Source organism: Somniosus microcephalus, chromosome 3, assembly GCF_052327205.1.
Source record: "Somniosus microcephalus isolate GS21.2 chromosome 3, FLI_Smic_1.0, whole genome shotgun sequence".
Classification (NCBI taxonomy): Eukaryota; Metazoa; Chordata; class Chondrichthyes; order Squaliformes; family Somniosidae; genus Somniosus; species Somniosus microcephalus.
Window position 1 is genome coordinate 355,857,132 of NC_140989.1, and position 18,190 is coordinate 355,875,321.

General features: G+C 45.3%; 1 protein-coding gene across 1 annotated transcript in view; it reads left to right on the forward strand.

Annotated features, from left to right (window-relative positions):
• ak5 (adenylate kinase 5) overlaps positions 1–18,190 on the forward strand; it is an 88,174-nt gene that overhangs the window by 22,605 nt on the left and 47,379 nt on the right. Inside the window, exon 6 of the mRNA XM_085983452.1 lies at positions 3,463–3,654. Within this exon, the coding sequence (XP_085839578.1) occupies positions 3,463–3,654 (192 nt within the window). The remainder of the gene's footprint in view (positions 1–3,462; positions 3,655–18,190) is intronic.

Below are 18,190 nucleotides of genomic sequence, written 5' to 3' on the forward strand. Positions count from 1 at the left end.
TGAGGCTAAAGAGGTGTTCCAACAGGGACTGGGAACACTGAGAGGAATTAAGGCAAAAATCAAGATTGCAGAACATGCAACCCCAAAATTTTTCAAAGCCAGACCGGTACCTTATGCGATACGACCTGCTGTGGAAGCTGAGCTGGAAGGGCTAGAACGTTCAGGAGTACTGTCTAAGGTGGACTGGAGTGAGTGGGCCACGCCCATTGTTCCCGTCATGAAGCGTTCATCGAGTAACAAGCCAGGGGAACCGGGGAAGGTCCGCATCTGTGGAGACTTCAAGATCACAGTTAATCCGGTGCTTCACACGGTGCAATACCCGCTTCCGCGGATTGAGGATATCTTTGCTTCATTGTCTGGCGGGAAACGCTTCACCAAGATAGACCTGGCGCAAGCGTACTTACAGATGGAAGTGGAGGAAGAGTCGCGCCAGTATCTCACAATCAACACGCACAGAGGCTTGTATCGATATAATAGACTGGTTTTTGGAGTGGCTTTGGCTCCAGCAATTTGGCAGAGGGCCATGGAGCAGGTATTACAGGGAATTCCAAGCACTCAATGTTACTTGGACGATATCCTGATTACAGGAGATGACGATGAGGAACACCTTGCTAATTTGAAACTGGTGCTCACCAGGTTGAAGGAATATGGCCTTCGAGTTAATCGCCAGAAATGTGAGTTCTTTCAGAAACGGATCTCGTACTGTGGTCATATCATTGACCAGGAGGGGCTGCACAAGTCACCTGACAAGATCGAAGCTGTTGTGAAGGCTCCCGCTCCGGAAAATGTATCCCAGTTGAGGTCGTTCCTAGGGTTGATTAACTATTACCATAAGTTTCTGCCAAATCTATCCACGGTGCTGCATCCGCTGAATGCTCTTTTGCAGAAAGAAGTACCATGGAAGTGGAGCGAGGACTGTAAGAAGGCCTTTCGCAAAAGCAAGGCATTGATCACCTCAGGAAGTGTTGGCTCACTTCAACCCAACGCTACCTATTCGTTTAGCTTGTGATGCTTCTCCTTATGGTATTGGAGCAGTACTCTCACACAAGTTGCCAAATGGCTCGGAAAGGCCAGTCGCATTTGCATCCAGATCATTGACCTCCGCTGAGCGCAACTATGCTCAGATAGCTAGGGAGGCTCTCAGCCTGGTGTGGGGAGTAAAGAAGTTTAATCATTACCTGCAGGGCCAGAAGTTTACACTGCTGACAGACCACCAGCCGTTGGTATCCATATTCAACCCTAAAAAGGGCGTTTCCATTATGACAGCGCAAAGGCTACAGAGGTGGTCCCTTTTCCTAGGGGCACACCAATATGACATCGAATACAAAGGATCAAAACAGCATGGGAATGCTGACGGTTTATCGCGCCTACCGTTGCCAACGGCAGAAGAGGCGCCTACAGTGGACCCAGTGGAGATGTTCCACTCAACCATAGTGGAATGTCTACCAGTAACAAATTCTACGATCGAAAAGGAAACAAGAAATGACCCAACTCTCTCACGAGTCTACGATTTAACGGTGAAGGGATGGCCAGCACATGGCGAACCACTGTTGCCAGCATTCTCGCAAAGAAGAGAACAGCTGTCAGTGTGCCGAGGAACTTTGATGTGTGGATCCAGAGTGGTGATTCCACCCAAACTCCAGCATAAAGTGCTAAAGGAGCTTCACGAGGGGCATCTGGGTGGAGTGAAAATGAAGAATCTAGCCAGAGCGTTTGTGTGGTGGCCAGGTATCGATGGAGACATCGAAGAAATGACCAAGAGCTGTCTAGGATGCCAGAAGGTCCAAAACGCCCCACCACAAGCTCCTCTGCATCCATGGGAGTGGCCCTCATCTCCATGGCAAAGGGTACATATCGACTTTGCTGGTCCATTTATGGACTCAATGTTCTTAATCGCGGTGGATGCACACTCCAAGTGGCCGGAGGTAATAAAGATGTCCTCCACCACCACGGAAAAAACCATCACAGTATTAAGGACCATATTTGCCAGGAATGGCCTGCCGGAACAGATCTGTTCTGATAATGGACCGCAATTTGTGTCCGAAGAATTCAGGAAGTTCTTAAAAAACAATGGGGTTAAGCACTACACGTCCGCCCCATACCATTCCGCCACCAATGGATTAGCTGAAAGGTTTGTCCAGACCTTCAAGAAGGCCATAAAGGCCATGGGTAATGAAGACCTAAATCTACAACATAAGGTAGATAACTTCTTGTTGGCGTACAGGAATGCAACACATGCAGTCACAAACCAAACTCCCGCCATGATGTTTTTCAATAGAAGACTAAGATGCCGGCTGGATTTGATCAAGCCAAACATCAGAAGGGACGTAGAGAACCGGCAATTTCAAGGCATGAATGAAAGGCCAACTAGAACCTTCCAGATAGGTCAACAAGTTTTGGCCCGGGACTACCGTACCGAGAAATGGCAGCCTGGAACTATTTGCACACGACTAGGACCGCTGATGTATACCGTGGACATTGGTGAAAGCATAATAAGGCGCCATGCTGACCAGATCACATCGTCATCCGAAAAGGGACAACCTACACCACAACACTCTACGCCTAATGATGAAGCAGAGGTACCCATAGTATCTACCTCCGATCCGGTGATACTGGAACCAGATGAACCCGACACTGACATTCAAGCCGAATCGACCTTGCCAAAAGAACCTACTACACCACCGAAAACTACTACACCACCGAGGCGTTATCCGGACCGAGTCAGGAAGCCTCCAGAGAGACTGAATCTGTGAACTGTTTTTACATGAAGTTGTGTACATACGTTATGATGTTATGTTTAATGGGAATATATACTGTTAACCTAAAAAGGGGGGATTGTAGTGTATGTAACCGTTCCACCTTTAAGAGAACTATTTTAAGGGTTGCACTACTTTATCTTGGCTGCTGTATACTGTAATACCGGTGGTGACCACACCGGTATATAAGTGCTGTGTAATGATTTATTGGGCAGTTCCGCCCTGACCTTCAACCAGTAAAGACCTGTTAAAGTTTACTCTTGTGGTCTGTGTAGTAATTCTCATTATAACACACAGACTTAACAGATACTGAGAAACTATGTCCTCTGTTTGGGGTAATTGCGAACAAGCGGACAGAATCTTAAAATTAAAGCCAGGCGGTTTAGGAGGGAAATAACTTTTTCACAAAAACGGTGGTGGAAATGCGGAATTATTACCTCCCAAAAGGTTGGGGCTGCTGTGACAGTTGGAGCTTTGATAACTAAGTTAGATAGATTTATGTTTGGTAAGGGTATCCAAGGGATATGGAGTTGAGGTACAGATCAGCCATGATCTAATTAATAGGCTTGAGGGGCTGAATGGTCTACTCCTGGTCCTATGATTCTATAACTAGGCCTTTAAGCCAGCGTCCGTGTGCTTTTTCCTCTCTCTCTATCTCTCTCCCTCTCACCCCCCACCCCCCCCCCACCCTCCTCTTATTCAACAGATCTGCACCCCAGATTTAGTCGTGTTCCTTGCATGCGCCAATCACCAATTGAAAGACAGGCTGGAAAAGCGGGCAGCACAGCAAGGTCGCCCTGACGACAATCCTAAAGCCATCCAGCGACGACTGATCACCTTCAAGCAAAACACCATCCCATTGGTCAAGTACTTCCAGGAAAAGGGTCTGATTGTCACAGTAAGTATTACCGTTTTAAATGGTCGCCTTACCTTTTGAACGGACTAAGATACCGACATTATCATTCCTAATCTAATGTGAGTCTGACTTTTCACATGAATTTTGTCTTGTGTGCTGTTAACGCCTCATTTTCTGAAGTGTTCTCGGAATAGCTTATGGAAATGAAGACATTTGTGGTAATCCATATCCCAGAATATGAGTCATAACCATGCCCTGCTTCTCTCAGTTGTAACCTTTAATGTTTTATTGATATCCAGAGCGCTTCTGACCTTTCCTCTCCTTCCTTCTGAGCGCCAACAATGTCCTCCTCCCTCGATCCTCGGTGTGTTCAAATCGAGATTCATAGCACGTTCTCACTCAAAAGAGTGGAAATTCTGACCTCCCACAATCTGCAGCTTTAAAACCCAAGTTCGGTGTCACGTAACCACTAGCTTGTGATTTATCTCCTCTTTTCTTTTCAACCTTGGTGATGTCCTGAAATCCTTTTTTTTTAAAGTATATATCCACTTTCCTTTTTACTATTGAATCTGCTTTCACCACCCTTTCAGGCAGTGCATTCCAGATCATAGCAACTCGCTACGTTTATTAAAAAAAATAAAAAATTTTGCCTCATCTCCCCCAGGTTTTTTTATGCCTTCTCCAAGGTTTTGCAATATTTATAAACTATATATTAGCTTTGCATTTCAAAATGTGATCAAATATCCCACTCTGGAAAACAAAACAATCTGTCATCAGACTATGGAAAGGATTAAACGGTAAGATTTTAAATGGAGTAGAGGGACATCGGTGTGCAGGTCATTGAAGGTGAGGGTGCAAAGTAGATAAGGCCATTAAAAACGGACAGAAGAATCCTTGGTTTTGTATCTAGGGCATACAATACTAAAGCGAGGGGGTTAATGTTGGATTTGCACTGGATCTTAGTTAGGCCACAGTTGGAGTATTCACAGAAACCCCACAGTGCAGATAGAGGCCATTTCGGCCCATCGAGCCTGCACCGACACATATCCCACCCGATCCCCGTAACCCCTACACCAACACACATCCCACCCTATCCCCGTAACCCCACGTATTTAATCCCCCTAACACAAAAGGTCAATTTATCATAGCCAATCAACCTAACCCGCACATCTTTGGACTGTGGGAGGAAACCGGAGCACCCGGAGAAAACCCACGCAAACACGGGGAGAATGTGCAAACTCCACACAGACAGTCACCCGAGGCCGGATTCGAACCCGGGTCCCTGGCGCTGTGAGGCAACAGTGCTAACCACTATGCCACCGTGCTGTTTTGGGCACTTCACTTTAGGAAGGATGGAAAGAAAGTCTCGCATTTATGCAGCGGCTTTCACAGCCTCCGGACGTTCCAACGCGCTTTACAGCCAATGAAGCACTTTTGAAGTGTAGTCACTGTTGTAATGTAGGAAATGCGGCAGCCCATTTGCGCACAGCAAGCTCCCACAATCAGCAATGAGATAATGACCAGATAATCTGTGTTTATTATGTTGGTTGAAGGATTAAAAATTGCCCAGGACACCCGGGGAGAACGCCCCTGCTCTTCTTCAAATAGTGCCATGGGATTCTGTTGCTGGGAACTTTGGCTAAGACTAGAGAGCCTGCGAAGCAGCTGGAACGAAACAATTACTGCTCAGCATGTCCCCTTAATCAGCGGAAATAGGGAAAAGGACAGCGAGTTCCCACTGGCATATTACTGAAAAGTGCAATTATTATTTTGCGCTCACTGCAACGGAAAATACTTTTGATAACCCAACCATCGAACAATCCTGTTGGCTTACGTCCACTGAATATGAATGTCAGTGGTACTTAACGCGACTTTAAATCTGAGTAAGGGAGGGGAATATCGGCCAGACTTGACCGCGGGGACATCCAGTAAAGACAGGGCCCATCTCAGTAGTGAAGCCCCACACATTCGAATAGCCCACTGACAGTCCACCTGCAAGCAAGGGTCAGTGACATTTTACCTCAGCAATTTCAACAAAGAAAGATTTTGCATTTTTACAGCCCCTTATCATGCTTCTCAGACCATCCCAATACATTTCAAGATCGATACGTCAGCATAGTGGTTCTCTTACTGGACTAGTAATCTAGAGACCTGGACTAATGATGATACAACAACAACAACTTGCATTTATATAGCGCCTTTAACGTAGTAAAACGTCCCAAGGCGCTGCACAGGAGTATTTTAAGACCACAAATTTGACAGCGATCGACATAAGGATTAATTAGGGCAGATGAGCAAAAGCTTGGTCAAAGAGGTAGGTTTTAAGGAGCGTCTTAAAGGAGAAAAGAGAGGTAGCAAGGCGGAGAGGTTTAAGCAGGGAATTTCAGAGCTTAGAGCCCAAGCAACAGAAGGCACGGCCACCAAAGGTTAGGCAGCCGAGTTTTGGATGACCTCAGACTAACATGAGTTCAAATCCCCAATATGGCAGTTTGAGAATTTGAAGTGCGTTTTTTAAAAAAAATCTGGAAATAAAGTAAAAGTGATCATGACGCTGTCGGATTGTTGTAGAAACCCAACTGGTTCACTAATGTCTTTTAGGGAAGAAAACCTGCCGTCCTTGTCTGGTCTGGCCTATATGTGGTTGACTCGTAACTCTGCAGTGGCCTAGCGAGCACACTCGGTTGGCAGGACAACTAGGGGTGGGCAATAAATGTCAGCCTTACCGAGAATTCATTTTTAAAAAAAACAAAGAAAAAATAGCACTTTGCACGCCCTCAGGACATCCCAAAGCGTTTCACAGCCAACGGAGTACTTTTTGAAGTGTAGTCACCGTTGTAATGTAGGAAACGCGGCAGCCAATCTGCGCACGGCAAGCTCCCACACACAGCAATATGATCATGACCAGATCGTTTGTTTTTTAGGTGTTGGTTGAGGGATAAATATTGGCAAGGACTATCTTTAAAATAGTGCCGTGGGATCTTTTACATCCACCTGAGGGGGCAGACGGGTTTAACGTCTCATCCGAAAGACGGCGCCTGCGACAGCGCAGCACTCCCTCGGCACTGCACTGGAGCGTCCGCCTGGTTTATGTGCTCAAGTCTCTGAAGCAGGACTTGGGCCCACAACCGTCATGACTCGGAGGTGAGAGTGCTGCCCACTGAGCCACAGCTGATATGCAGTGAATTGCTCCAGAGCGCAGTGACTTTTCATCCGGGTGAAAGGGGGAGGGTAGTTTTGAACTGGGAGGCAAAAACAAAAGCAATCAGAAGAAGGTGCTTCTCGCTCTTGCTGGCACAAACTAGAATTAGGGAGGCAGAACTGGCTTGGAGCATTTGAGTGGGAGAAATTAATAAGCTGCGATAACGAGACCTATAATTTAAATGGTACCACACGGGTTGCACACAGCAGAGGCTGCAAAGCAAATTATAAAGTTTTTTGTTGGAAAAGTGTTGAATATTTATTAGGTAATCATGAGAAGAGTGCAATTAAAGTGAGAAGGAGCCATCTAGGATTAGACAGTCGACCTTTCAAGGAGACAGCACTGTCTAACACCAATCCCTGAATCACAAGACTTTAGGAGAAAGCAAGACAAACAGCTTGTCGTTGACAATGGAGGATTCAAACAAATGCCTTGACAGTCGTCTCTCTGAATATTGGCTGCCGCCAGATAGAGGCACCTCCGTACGAATACATTAAATGTTTGTCCTATTCGATCAAGGCAGTCTGAATGTTGCTAGCAAAGATGAGGTCCTGCCTGCCGGTTGAGGTGGATGCTAAAAATCCCGTGGCATTATTTGAAGGAGAACAGGAGTGTTCTCCCAGAGTCCTAGTCAACATTCCTCCCTCAACCAGCAACACCAAAACAGATCATTTATCTCATTGTCTGTTTAAAAATGGAGAGGTATAAACCCGGTAACTATTACATAGGACTAAATAGGATATACAGCACAGAAACAGGCCATTCGGCCCAACCAGCCCATGCCGGCGTTTATGCTCCACTCGAGCCTCCTCCCGTCTTTCCTCATCTAAATCTATCAGCATAACCCTCTATTCCCTTCTCCCTCATATGTTTGTCTAGCCTCCCCTTAAATGCATCTCTACTATTCGCTTCAACCACTCCCTGTGGTAGCGAGTTCCGCATTCTCTTTGGGTAAAGAAGTTTCTTCTGAATTCCCTATTGGATTTCTTGGTGACTATCTTATATTGATGGCCTCTAGTTTTGCTCTTCCCCACAAGTGGAAACATTCTCTCTGTATCCACTCTATCAAAACCTTTCATAATTGTAAAGACCTCTATTAGGCCACCCCTCAGCCTTTTTTCAAGAGAAAAGAGACCCAGCCTGTTCATCCTTTCCTGATATGTATACCCTCGCATTTCTGGTATCATCCTTGTAAATCTTCTCTGCATCCTCTCCAGAGCCTTTTATAATATGGCGACCAGGCCTGTACGCAGTCCTCTAAGTCTGGTCTAACCAAGTTTCGATACAAGTTTAGCATAACTTCCCTACTTTTCAATTCTACCCCTTGAGAAATAAATCCTAGTGCTTGGTTTGCTTTTTTTTATGGCCTTGCTAACCTGTGTCGTAACTTTGTGATTTGTGTATTTGTACTCCGAGATCCCTTTGTTCCTCCACCCCATCTAGACTCGCACCCTCCAAGTAATAAGTGACCTCCCTATTCTTCCTACCAAAATGAAATATCTCACATTTATCTGTGTTAAACTTCATTTGCCAATTATATGCCCATTCTGCAAGTTTATTAATGTCCTCCTGTAATTTTTTGCAGTCCTCCTCAGTATTGACTATCCCCCCCCCCCCCCCAATTTGGTGTCATCTGCAAATTTAGAAATTGTTTTTGATTCCAAAGTCTAAATGGTTAATGTAAATTGTGAACAACAGTGGTCCCAGCATTGATCCTTGTGGAACACCACTACCTACTTTCTGCCACTGTGAATAGCTACCCTTTACCCCTACTCTCTGCTTTCTGTCTTGAAGCCAGTTAGCTAAACATTCTGCTACTTGTCCCCTGACTCCCCATTCTCTGACCTTGTTCATCAGTCTATTATGGGGTACCTTTATTGAAGGCCTTTTGAAAATCTAGATAAATTACATCAACTACATTACCCTTGTCTACTCTGTTACCTTTTCAAAAAATTCAATATGGTTGGTCAAGCAAGACTTTCCTTTTTGAAATCCATGCTGACTATTCCTTATATTTTTGGTTTCTAGATGTTCTTCTATTTTCTCCTTTTAGTAGGGATTCCATTATTTTTCCTACCACCGATATTAAACTGACTGGTCTATAATTCTCTGGACATGTTCTATCCCCTTTCTTGAATATAGGTATTACGTTAGCTATCCGCCAGTCCTCTGGCACTACACCTTTTTCTAACGAATTATTAAATGTGTAGCAATGCCTCTGCTATCTCTTCCCTAGATTCTTTTTAAATGTGTGGATGCAATCCAGGGGTTTTATCCTCTAAGTTTGATTAGTTTATTTAATATATCCCCTCTTTTTTTTTAAATTTTAAATGCACTTATTTCATTACTAATCTCATCATCCAATGTCATGTCCACCTGTTCTATCTCCCTGGTAAACTATAGGCCAGTCAGTTTCATGTCGTGGTGGGGAAACTTTGAGACAATAATCTGGGACAAAATTAATTGGCATTTGGAAATGTATGGGCTAATAAATGAAAGTCAGCACGGATTTGTTAAAGGCAAATCGCATTTGACCACCTTGATTGAATTCTTTGATGAAGTAATGGAGAGGATTGATGAAAAGCGGTGTGATTGATGTTGTGTATATGGACTTTTAAAAGGCTTGAAGGGAAAACATGTGCAGGGCTATGGGGAAAGAGCAGGGGAGCGGGATTAATTGAATGGCCCTAGCAGACGTCGGCACAGGCGCGATGGGATGAATGGCCTCCTTCTGTGCAGTGTCATTCTATGATTCACAGGCTGTGAAGGGCTTTGGGATGCCCTGAGGACGTGAAAGCTGCTATATAAATGAAAATTTGTTCTTTTCCTTAGTCCTACACCTTCTGCTCTCTCCAAATTCCACTTGCTCCTTGCGCCCTAGTTCATTGACTTCAAGACCCCAGTCATCACTTTCAAATCCATGCCTGGCCCCGCCCCACCTCACCGATCTCCTCCAATCATACATCTCACGTATGCCATCAGCTGACTCGACCTTGAGCCCCCCCCCCCCCCCAGTTGCTGGAATTCCCTCCCTCAACCTCTCCGCATCTCTACCTCTCTCCTCCCTAAAACCTACCTCTTTGACCAAGCTTTTGGTCACCTGTCCTAATATCTCCTCATGTGGCTCGGTGTCTGACAACGCTCCTGTGAAGCGCCTTGGGACCTTGTACTGCATTAAAGGTGCTATATAAATGCAGGTTATTGTTGTCGTGGAGATTGATTGACTCTTGCCATCACCTACCTGTTTGATTCAAACAGGATGGCTTTGGTTTTGCCATTATTAAGCTGAAGGAAAATGTGGCTTGATGTCAGCCAGGCAGGCAATTGGAGCGTGTAGCAAGTCACTGGATTGACAGAGGAGGCAGAGAGGAAGGGCTGGGCGTCGAGCATGTAGAAGGAATCTGTCTGCATGCTTCTGGGTGTTGCTGTTGAGGGGTAGAGTGTAGGTGGTGAAGAGAAAAGGAAAGGACTTGCATTTATATAGCACCTTTCATGACCTCCGGATGTCCCAAAGCACTTTACAGCCAATGAAGTACTTTTTGAAGTGTAGTCATTGTTGTAATGCATGGAAACACGGCAGCCAATTTGCACACAGCAAGCTCCCACAACCAGATCATCTGTTTTTAGTGATGTGGTTGAGGGATAAATATTGGCCAGGGCACCAGGGAGAACCCCTCCTGCTCCTCTTTGGAATAGTGCCGTGGGATCTTTTATGTCCACCTGAGAGGGGAGACAGGGCCTCGGTTTAACGCCTCATCTGAAAGCCGGCACCTCCAACAGTGCAGCACTCCCTCAGTACTGCTCTGGGAGTGTCAGCTTAGATTTTGTAGCTCAAGTCTCTGGAGTGGGGACTTGAACCCACGACCTTGTGCCTCAGGGGTGAATGCTACCCACTGAGCCATGGCAAGGGGGCTTTTTTCTCCTGCATGGCATCCACTGTTGTTGCTGCATTAGTCTGGCCATGGCACCAACATCACAACAAATTTTGTTTTAAAAGAAAAAAACTTGAATTTGAATTCTGATAAATTCCAGTCAGCGGAGTAAATTTAATTTGGATGATATTTGTAAATATTGGAGTTTTTCCCAGAACATATGCGATCTGATCTCTGGAGCCTGGAATTGTATTAGTGCAGAGTCATTTGCCAGCTGTAATAACTGTTCTGTGTTGTGAAAATCTCTATTTATGCACTTTTTGATTTACTATTAAATTAATTCTCTCTCTGGGTATTTCTGGCAAAGTTGGCATTTATTACCCATCGCTAGCTGCTCTGAGAAGGTGGTGATACTACTGGCGAGGCAGTTAAGAGTCAACCACATTGCTGTGGGGCTGGAGTCACATACAGGCCAGACCATGGATGGCCCACTCTGTTCCCTTTGTCCCACTTTTTCTTCATCAACAACTTGCATTTATATAGCGTCTTTAACGTAGTAAAACATCCCAAGGTACATCACAGGAGCGTTATAAAACAAAATTTGACACCGAGCCACATAAGGAGATATTCGAGCTGGTGACCAAAAGCTTGGTCAAAGAGGTAGGTTTTAAGAAGGAGAGAGAGGTGTTCAGGGAGGGAATTCCGGAGCTTGGGGCCTCGGTAGCTGAAGGCACGGCCACCAATGGTGAGGCGAAGGAAATGGTGGATGCGCAAGAGGCCAGAATTGGGGGAGCGCAGAGTTCTCGGACCTATGTATCCTGTTCTTAAATGTTGAGGTGGTCTCCACTTCAGTCACTAACTCCGGTAGTGCATTCCACAGCCTCACAACACTCTGTAAAATAAAGTTTCTGCTGCTCTCTGTCCTAGATCTCTTATTTAATAAGAAATAGGATCAGGAATAGGCCACTTGGCCCCTCGAGCCTGCTCCGCCATTCAATAAGATCCTGGCTGATCTTGGGCTCAAAGCCACTTCCTCACCCGCTCCCCATAACCCTTCACTCCCTTATCTTGCAAAAATGTGTCTATCTCCACCTTAAATGTATTCAATGACCCAGCCTCCACAGCTCTCTGGGGCAGAGAATTCCACAGATTTACGACCCTCCGAGAGAAGAAATTCCTCCTCATCTCAGTTCTAAAAGGGCGACCGTTTATTCTAAATCTGTGCTCCTGCGTTCTAGATTTCCCCATGAGGGGAAACATCCTCTCTGCATCTACCTTGTCGAGCCCCCTCAGTATCTTATGTTTCAATAAGATCACCTCTCATTCTTCTGAATTCCAATGAGTATAGGCCCAACCTGCTTAACCTTTCCTCATAAGTCAACCCCCTCATCTCTGGAATTAACCTAGTGAATCGTCTCTGAACTGCCTCAATGCAAGTATATCCTTCCTTAAATAAGGAGACCAAAACTGTACGCAGTACTCCAGGTGTGGTCTCACCAATACATTGTACAGTTGTAGCAGGACTTCCCTGCTTTTATACTCCAGCCCCTTTGAAATAAAGGCCAACATTCCATTTGCCTTTTTGATTACTTGCTGTACCTGCATGCTAACTTTTTGTGTTTCATGCACAAGGACCCCAGGTCCCTCTGAACTGTAGCATTTTGTAATCTCTCTCCATTTAAATAATAATTTGCTTTTTTTATTTTTCCTGCCAGAGTGGATAACCTCGCACTTTCCCACATTATACTCCATCTGCCAAATGTTTGCCCACTCACTTAGCCTGTCTATATCCCTTTTCAGGTTTTTTGAGTCCTCTGCATCTATGTCTCAATTGATGGCTTGAGTCTTTTTAATTGGCAAGTAAGCTACTTCTTAACCATTTTAAGATTCTAGACTACCTGGGACCTGTGCTATTTTTAGTTGCAGATTAACCTACTTACAGTTTGGGATGACGTGGTTTGGGAGGCATTTGTCTCTTTTGCATTAATAAGAGATTGGATAGTTTCCTCCTGATGTCTGTTTGAGTGACACCAAGGGAATAACTGCCTCAGCTACCGTATTTCAGAGTGCTTCACATCCATAGAGCAGTCACGATGGGACAGCTGTGACGGGACTCCGGTTAAATCCTTCTGATTGAGGGGCCACTGTACAGTTTACAGTTACGCATGTTGAAGTGTAGTCTGGTAAGATTCCAGAGTTCGGTAATGGAGAATCAGCACGTCATTGAAGTCCACCAACATTAATACAAAGAGTGGGAAAATCAAAGAATGATACACTGAAGGAGGCCATTCGGCCCATTGTGCTTGTGCCGGCTCTCTGAACGAGCTATCCAATTAATCCCACTCCCCTGCTCTTTTCCCCATTGCCCTGCAATTTTTTCCTTTTCAAGTATTTATCCAATTCCTTTTTGAAAGTTACTATTGACTCTGCTTTCACCGCCCTTGCACGCAGTGCATTCCAGATCATCATAATTCGCTGCATGAAAAAAATTTCTTCTCATCGTCCCCCTGGTTCTCTTGCCAATTATCTTCAATCTGTGTCCTCTGGTTACCGACCCTCCTGCCAGTGGGAACAGTTTCTCCCCATCTACTCTATCAAATCCCATCATGGGGAGGGGAATTTCTTAATACAAAGCGCAAAATGTATCGGACATAATTGTTTCCCTGGCAATAGCCTTGAAAGGTAGAGGAAAGAAATCTATCCTGGCAATAAATCAGTATGTGGTTTTTATCTCTTTTCTTGACCTTGTTTTGGTTAAGTCGGCACATGCAGTCTAGCTGTATTCCGCCGACTTTGGCCAGGGCACCGGGGATAACTCCCCTGCTTTTTTTTTTGAAATAGTGCCGTGGGATCTTTTACGTCCACCTAAGAGCAGACGGGGCCTCGGTTTAAAAAGATGGCACCTCTGACAGTGCAGCACTCCCTCAGCACTGCACTGGAGTGTCAGCCTTGATTTATGTGCTCAAGTCTCCGAAGTGGGACTGTGAACCCACAACCTTCTGACCTCGGAGGCTAGAGTGCGACCCACTGAGCCACAGCTGACGCACATATAATGGCTCTCCTGTGGCATAAGTCGAACGATGCACTGTTTTTGAAGGAGGGGAGTAATGCACAAGATATTGGTCATGGCAAAGCCATTCTGTGTCCCTTTTTAAGACGACTAAGTCTAATTGTTATGTGAACAGAACCTCTGGTCACTCCTGAGTTTAATTGTTGTTCAGTCAGGGAACTATTCAAGTCCTTTGGCCAAACAGTCTGCTTCAGGCTCCAACTAAGAAGCACAAAGCATTTTAAGATTGCAAGTCTGTAACAGATCTGTGTTTTTAAAATATATTATAGATGATGCGGTTGGAATTTATTGCAGAGAATTATTTGGGGTTTCATTGCCACTTCAAAGGGCAGTTAAGGATCAGCCACGTTGGTGTGGGGCTGGAGTCACATGGGCCAGACCAGGGTAGGACTTCCCCCCCCCCCCCCACCCAAAAGGACATCGGTGAACCAGTTGGGTTTTAACGACAATCCGGGCCGTGGTCACTTTTACTGAATTGAAATTGCCGTGGTGGGATTTGAACTTGCTTTCTCTGGCGCATAACCATTACACTGCTGTGCTTTTTAAAGGACACGGCACAGTTTGTGCTGGAGCGAAGCCAAGACCCCTTTTGCTGTTCATTAATTGTCATTATCTGACAATACAAAAGCAGATTATGTCGTGCTATTACTTCTGCTGTTTATCACTGATTTAATGCTGAACAATAATTGCATTGTCTCTCAGAACTGATCCTTAATGAATCATGAAATCTATTTTCATTTTTGTTGTATATAAAGTAACAAAAAATGTGCTGCCAAATATCCAGTTATTGATTTTAATTGCAATTAAAGCTTGCCGTTGGCAAAAGGTATTGAACACTTGTCTCATCACTACACACCTACAACACCCACTGAATTAGGCCAGCACTTTTCCCTGCAATGGGGGGGATAAAGAACTGATGCATAGAGGCCAGGAACGTCCTAGGTTCCCAGTCCATGTGAAGTTATCTCATCCCAGCAGACGGGCGCTTTTAATTAGGCTCAGACATTGGGCTTAAAGGGGGTCATATGTAGACGTTGGGTGAAAACGGGATCAGGCTGGTCTTTGTGATATCCCTGTGGTCAATTAGCTTGTTCGACATCACTGGGCTCGCGTAGGAAGACTGGGCGCGGTACCATTGGGGCTGCTGGTGACTGTACACCTTGAGTCCGTTTTTGGAGGCTGGGGAGAGGAATTAGATATATTGACTGATACATAGAAGATAGGAGTAGGCCATTCGGCCCCTTGAGCCTGCTCCGCCATTCAATGAGATCATGGCTGATCATCAGTACCCTGTTCCTACCTTCTCCCCATATCCCTTGATCCCTTTAGCCTCAAGAAATATATCTAACTCCTTCTTGAATATATTTAATGAATTGGCCTCAACTGCCTTCTGTGGTAGAGAATTCCACAGGTTCACCACTCTCTGGTTGAAGAAATTCCTCCTCATCTCTGTCCTAAATGGCTTACCCCTTATCTTTAGACTGTGACCCCTGGTTCTGGACTCCCCCGCCATCGGGAACAGCCTTCCTGCATCTAGTCTGTCTAGTCCTGTTCGAATTTTATAAGTTTCAATGAGAGCCCCTCTCATTCTTCTAAACTCCAGCGAGTATAAGCCCAATCGAACCAATCTCTCCTCATACGTCATTCCTGCCATCCCAGGTATCAGTCTGGTGAATCTTCACTGAACTCCTTCCATGGCAAGAACATCCTTCCTCCGATAAGGCGACCAAAACTGCACACAATACTCAAGATGTGGTCTCACCAAGGCCCTGTACAACTGCAGCAAGACATCCTTGTTCCTTTACTCAAACCCTCTCGCTACGAAGGCCAACATACCATTTGCCTTCTTAACTGTCTGTTGCACCTGCATGCTTACCTTCAGTGACTGGTGCACAAGGACACCCAGGTCTCGTTGCACTTCCCCTTCTCCCAATCTATTGCCACTCAGATAATCTGCCTTCCTGTTTTTGCCACCAAAGTGGATAACCTCGCATTTATCCACATTGGGCAGATGCAGTATAATCACCCAACCTGTCCAAATCATACTGGATCAATTCAGAATGGGCTTTGGTTCCAATGTGTTGAGTTCTCATGGTTAGCTTTACATCAAGGAGCTGCATTTTCAATCTTCGCTCAAACTTGGTGCAGCTTCACCAGAATGATACTGGGTCTTAAACAGTTAAAGTATGAGGAAAGGCTGCGCAGACTAAGCTTGTATTCCCTTGAATATAGAAGATTAAAGGCTGATCTAATTGAGATGTTTAAGATGATTAAAGGTGTTAATGGGGCACATAAATACCGTGGTAACAAGAGCAGGTCAGAGGCTGGGTATTCTGCGACGAGTGTCTCCCCTCCTGATTCCCCAAAGACTTTCCACCATCTACAAGAAACAAGTCAGGAGTGTGATGGAATACTCTCCACTTGCCTGGATGAGTGCAACTCCAACAACACTCGAGAAACTCGACACCATCCAGGACAAAGCAGCCTGCTTGATTGGCACCCCTTCCACCACCTTAAACATTCACGCCCTCCACCACCAGCATACCGTGGCTGCAGTGAGTACCATCTACAAGATGCACTGCAGCAACTTGCCAAGGCTTCTTCGGCAGCACCTCCCAAACCCATGACCTCTTCCACCTAGAAGGACAAGGGCAGCAGGCGCATAGGAACACCACCACCTCCAAGTTCCCCTCCAAGTCACACACCAGCCTGACTTGGAAGTCAGTTCCTTCATCGTCGCTGGGTCATAATCCTGGAACTCCCTAACAGCACTGTGGGAGCACCTTCACCACACCGACTGCAGTGGTTCAAGAAGGCGGTTCACCACCACCTTCTCGAGGGCAATTAGGGATGGGCAATAAATGCTGGCCTTGCCAGCGACGCCCACGTCCCATAAATGATTTTTTTTTAAAAAAGATATAGAGAGAAACCATTTCTTCTGGTGGGGGAGTCCAGAACAAGGGGGCATAACTTTACAATTAGAGCTTGACCATTCAGCGGTGATGTCAAGAAGCACTTCTTCACACAAAGGGTAGTGGAAATCTGGAACTCACTACCCCAAAAAGCTGCTGAGGCTGGGGGTTAATTGAAAATTTCAAAACTGAGATTGATAGGTGACATGAATCTGGTCATTCATGGGAAATGACTTATGAAATAATACTGGGTGGCCTGCTGATGGCGCTGTCCAGGGAGAGTATAAATACTCGGGCATGGGCCCAACTTGCTCAGGACATTCTTTAACAGGAACTAGTGAAGGACACAACTCGATCTCCATGTTGAAAAACAGTTGATTAAAGCCTTGTTTAATACTCAGACCAAGTGCCTAGTAGTTTTCTTATGTCAGTAGGTTTTTGTTAGGTTAAGGGTATTAAGAGATTTGGAACCAAGGCGGGTAGATGGAGTTAAGATACAGATCAGACATGATCTAACACTTCTTCACACACAGGGTGGTAGAGGTGTGGAACTCTCTCCCACAAAAAGCAGTAGATGCTCAATTAACAATTTTAAATCGGAGATCGCTAGATTTTAGTAGCCAAGGGTATTGGGGGATATGGAGCCAAGGCGGGTGGATGGAGTTAAGATACAGATCAGCCATGATCTCATTGAATGGCAGAACAGGTTCAAGGGGATGAATGGCTTACTCCTGTTCCTAAGATGTAAAAACACATTGGGGATGTATAAATACTTCACGTAGTCGTACCAAATTCCTCGGTGTGCTAACACATTCATTGCAGATGCGGAATTTGATCTGAGCACATTTGGTGTTCGTGTGAGATCAGCAATGACCAGCAGCCCTAGCCCTATGTGCAGCTCAGTAACAAATCCACGTGATGTTCCTATTTCTAATAGATTCCGTGTACGAGGGTGCCCTGTATGGGTTTTTTCTGGTATGAGTTTAGGATCATGAGACCCAAAATTCGCCAGCTCTAATGCATTTGAAATAACAACCGAAAATGCTGGGAAAAACTCAGCAGGCCAGGCAACATTCGTGGAGAGAAACCGAGTCAACGTTTCCGGTCGAAGACCCTTCGTCAGAACTGAGAAAAAAGCAGGAAATGTATTTGAGTTGGCCACGAATCAGTCAGCAACAATAGTGGCAATGGCAGCTAGTCCCACTTCCTCCAGTGCTGACACTGTTACTTCTAAAAAGGCTTTGGAGAGGGTGCAGAGGAGATTTATTGGAATGGCACCAGGACTGAGACTTCGGTTAGGCGGTGAGATGAGAGAAGCTGGGATTTTTCTCCTCAGAGCAGATAAGGTTAAGGGGAGATTTAATAGAGGTGTTTAAAATTGTAAAGCATTTTGATAGAGTAGATACGAAGAAACTGTTTCCGTCGGCAACGAGAGGCCACAGATTGAAGATAATTGGCAAAAGAACCAGCGGAGAGATGAGGAGACATTCTTTTACGCAGCAAGTTGTTATGATCTGGAATACAC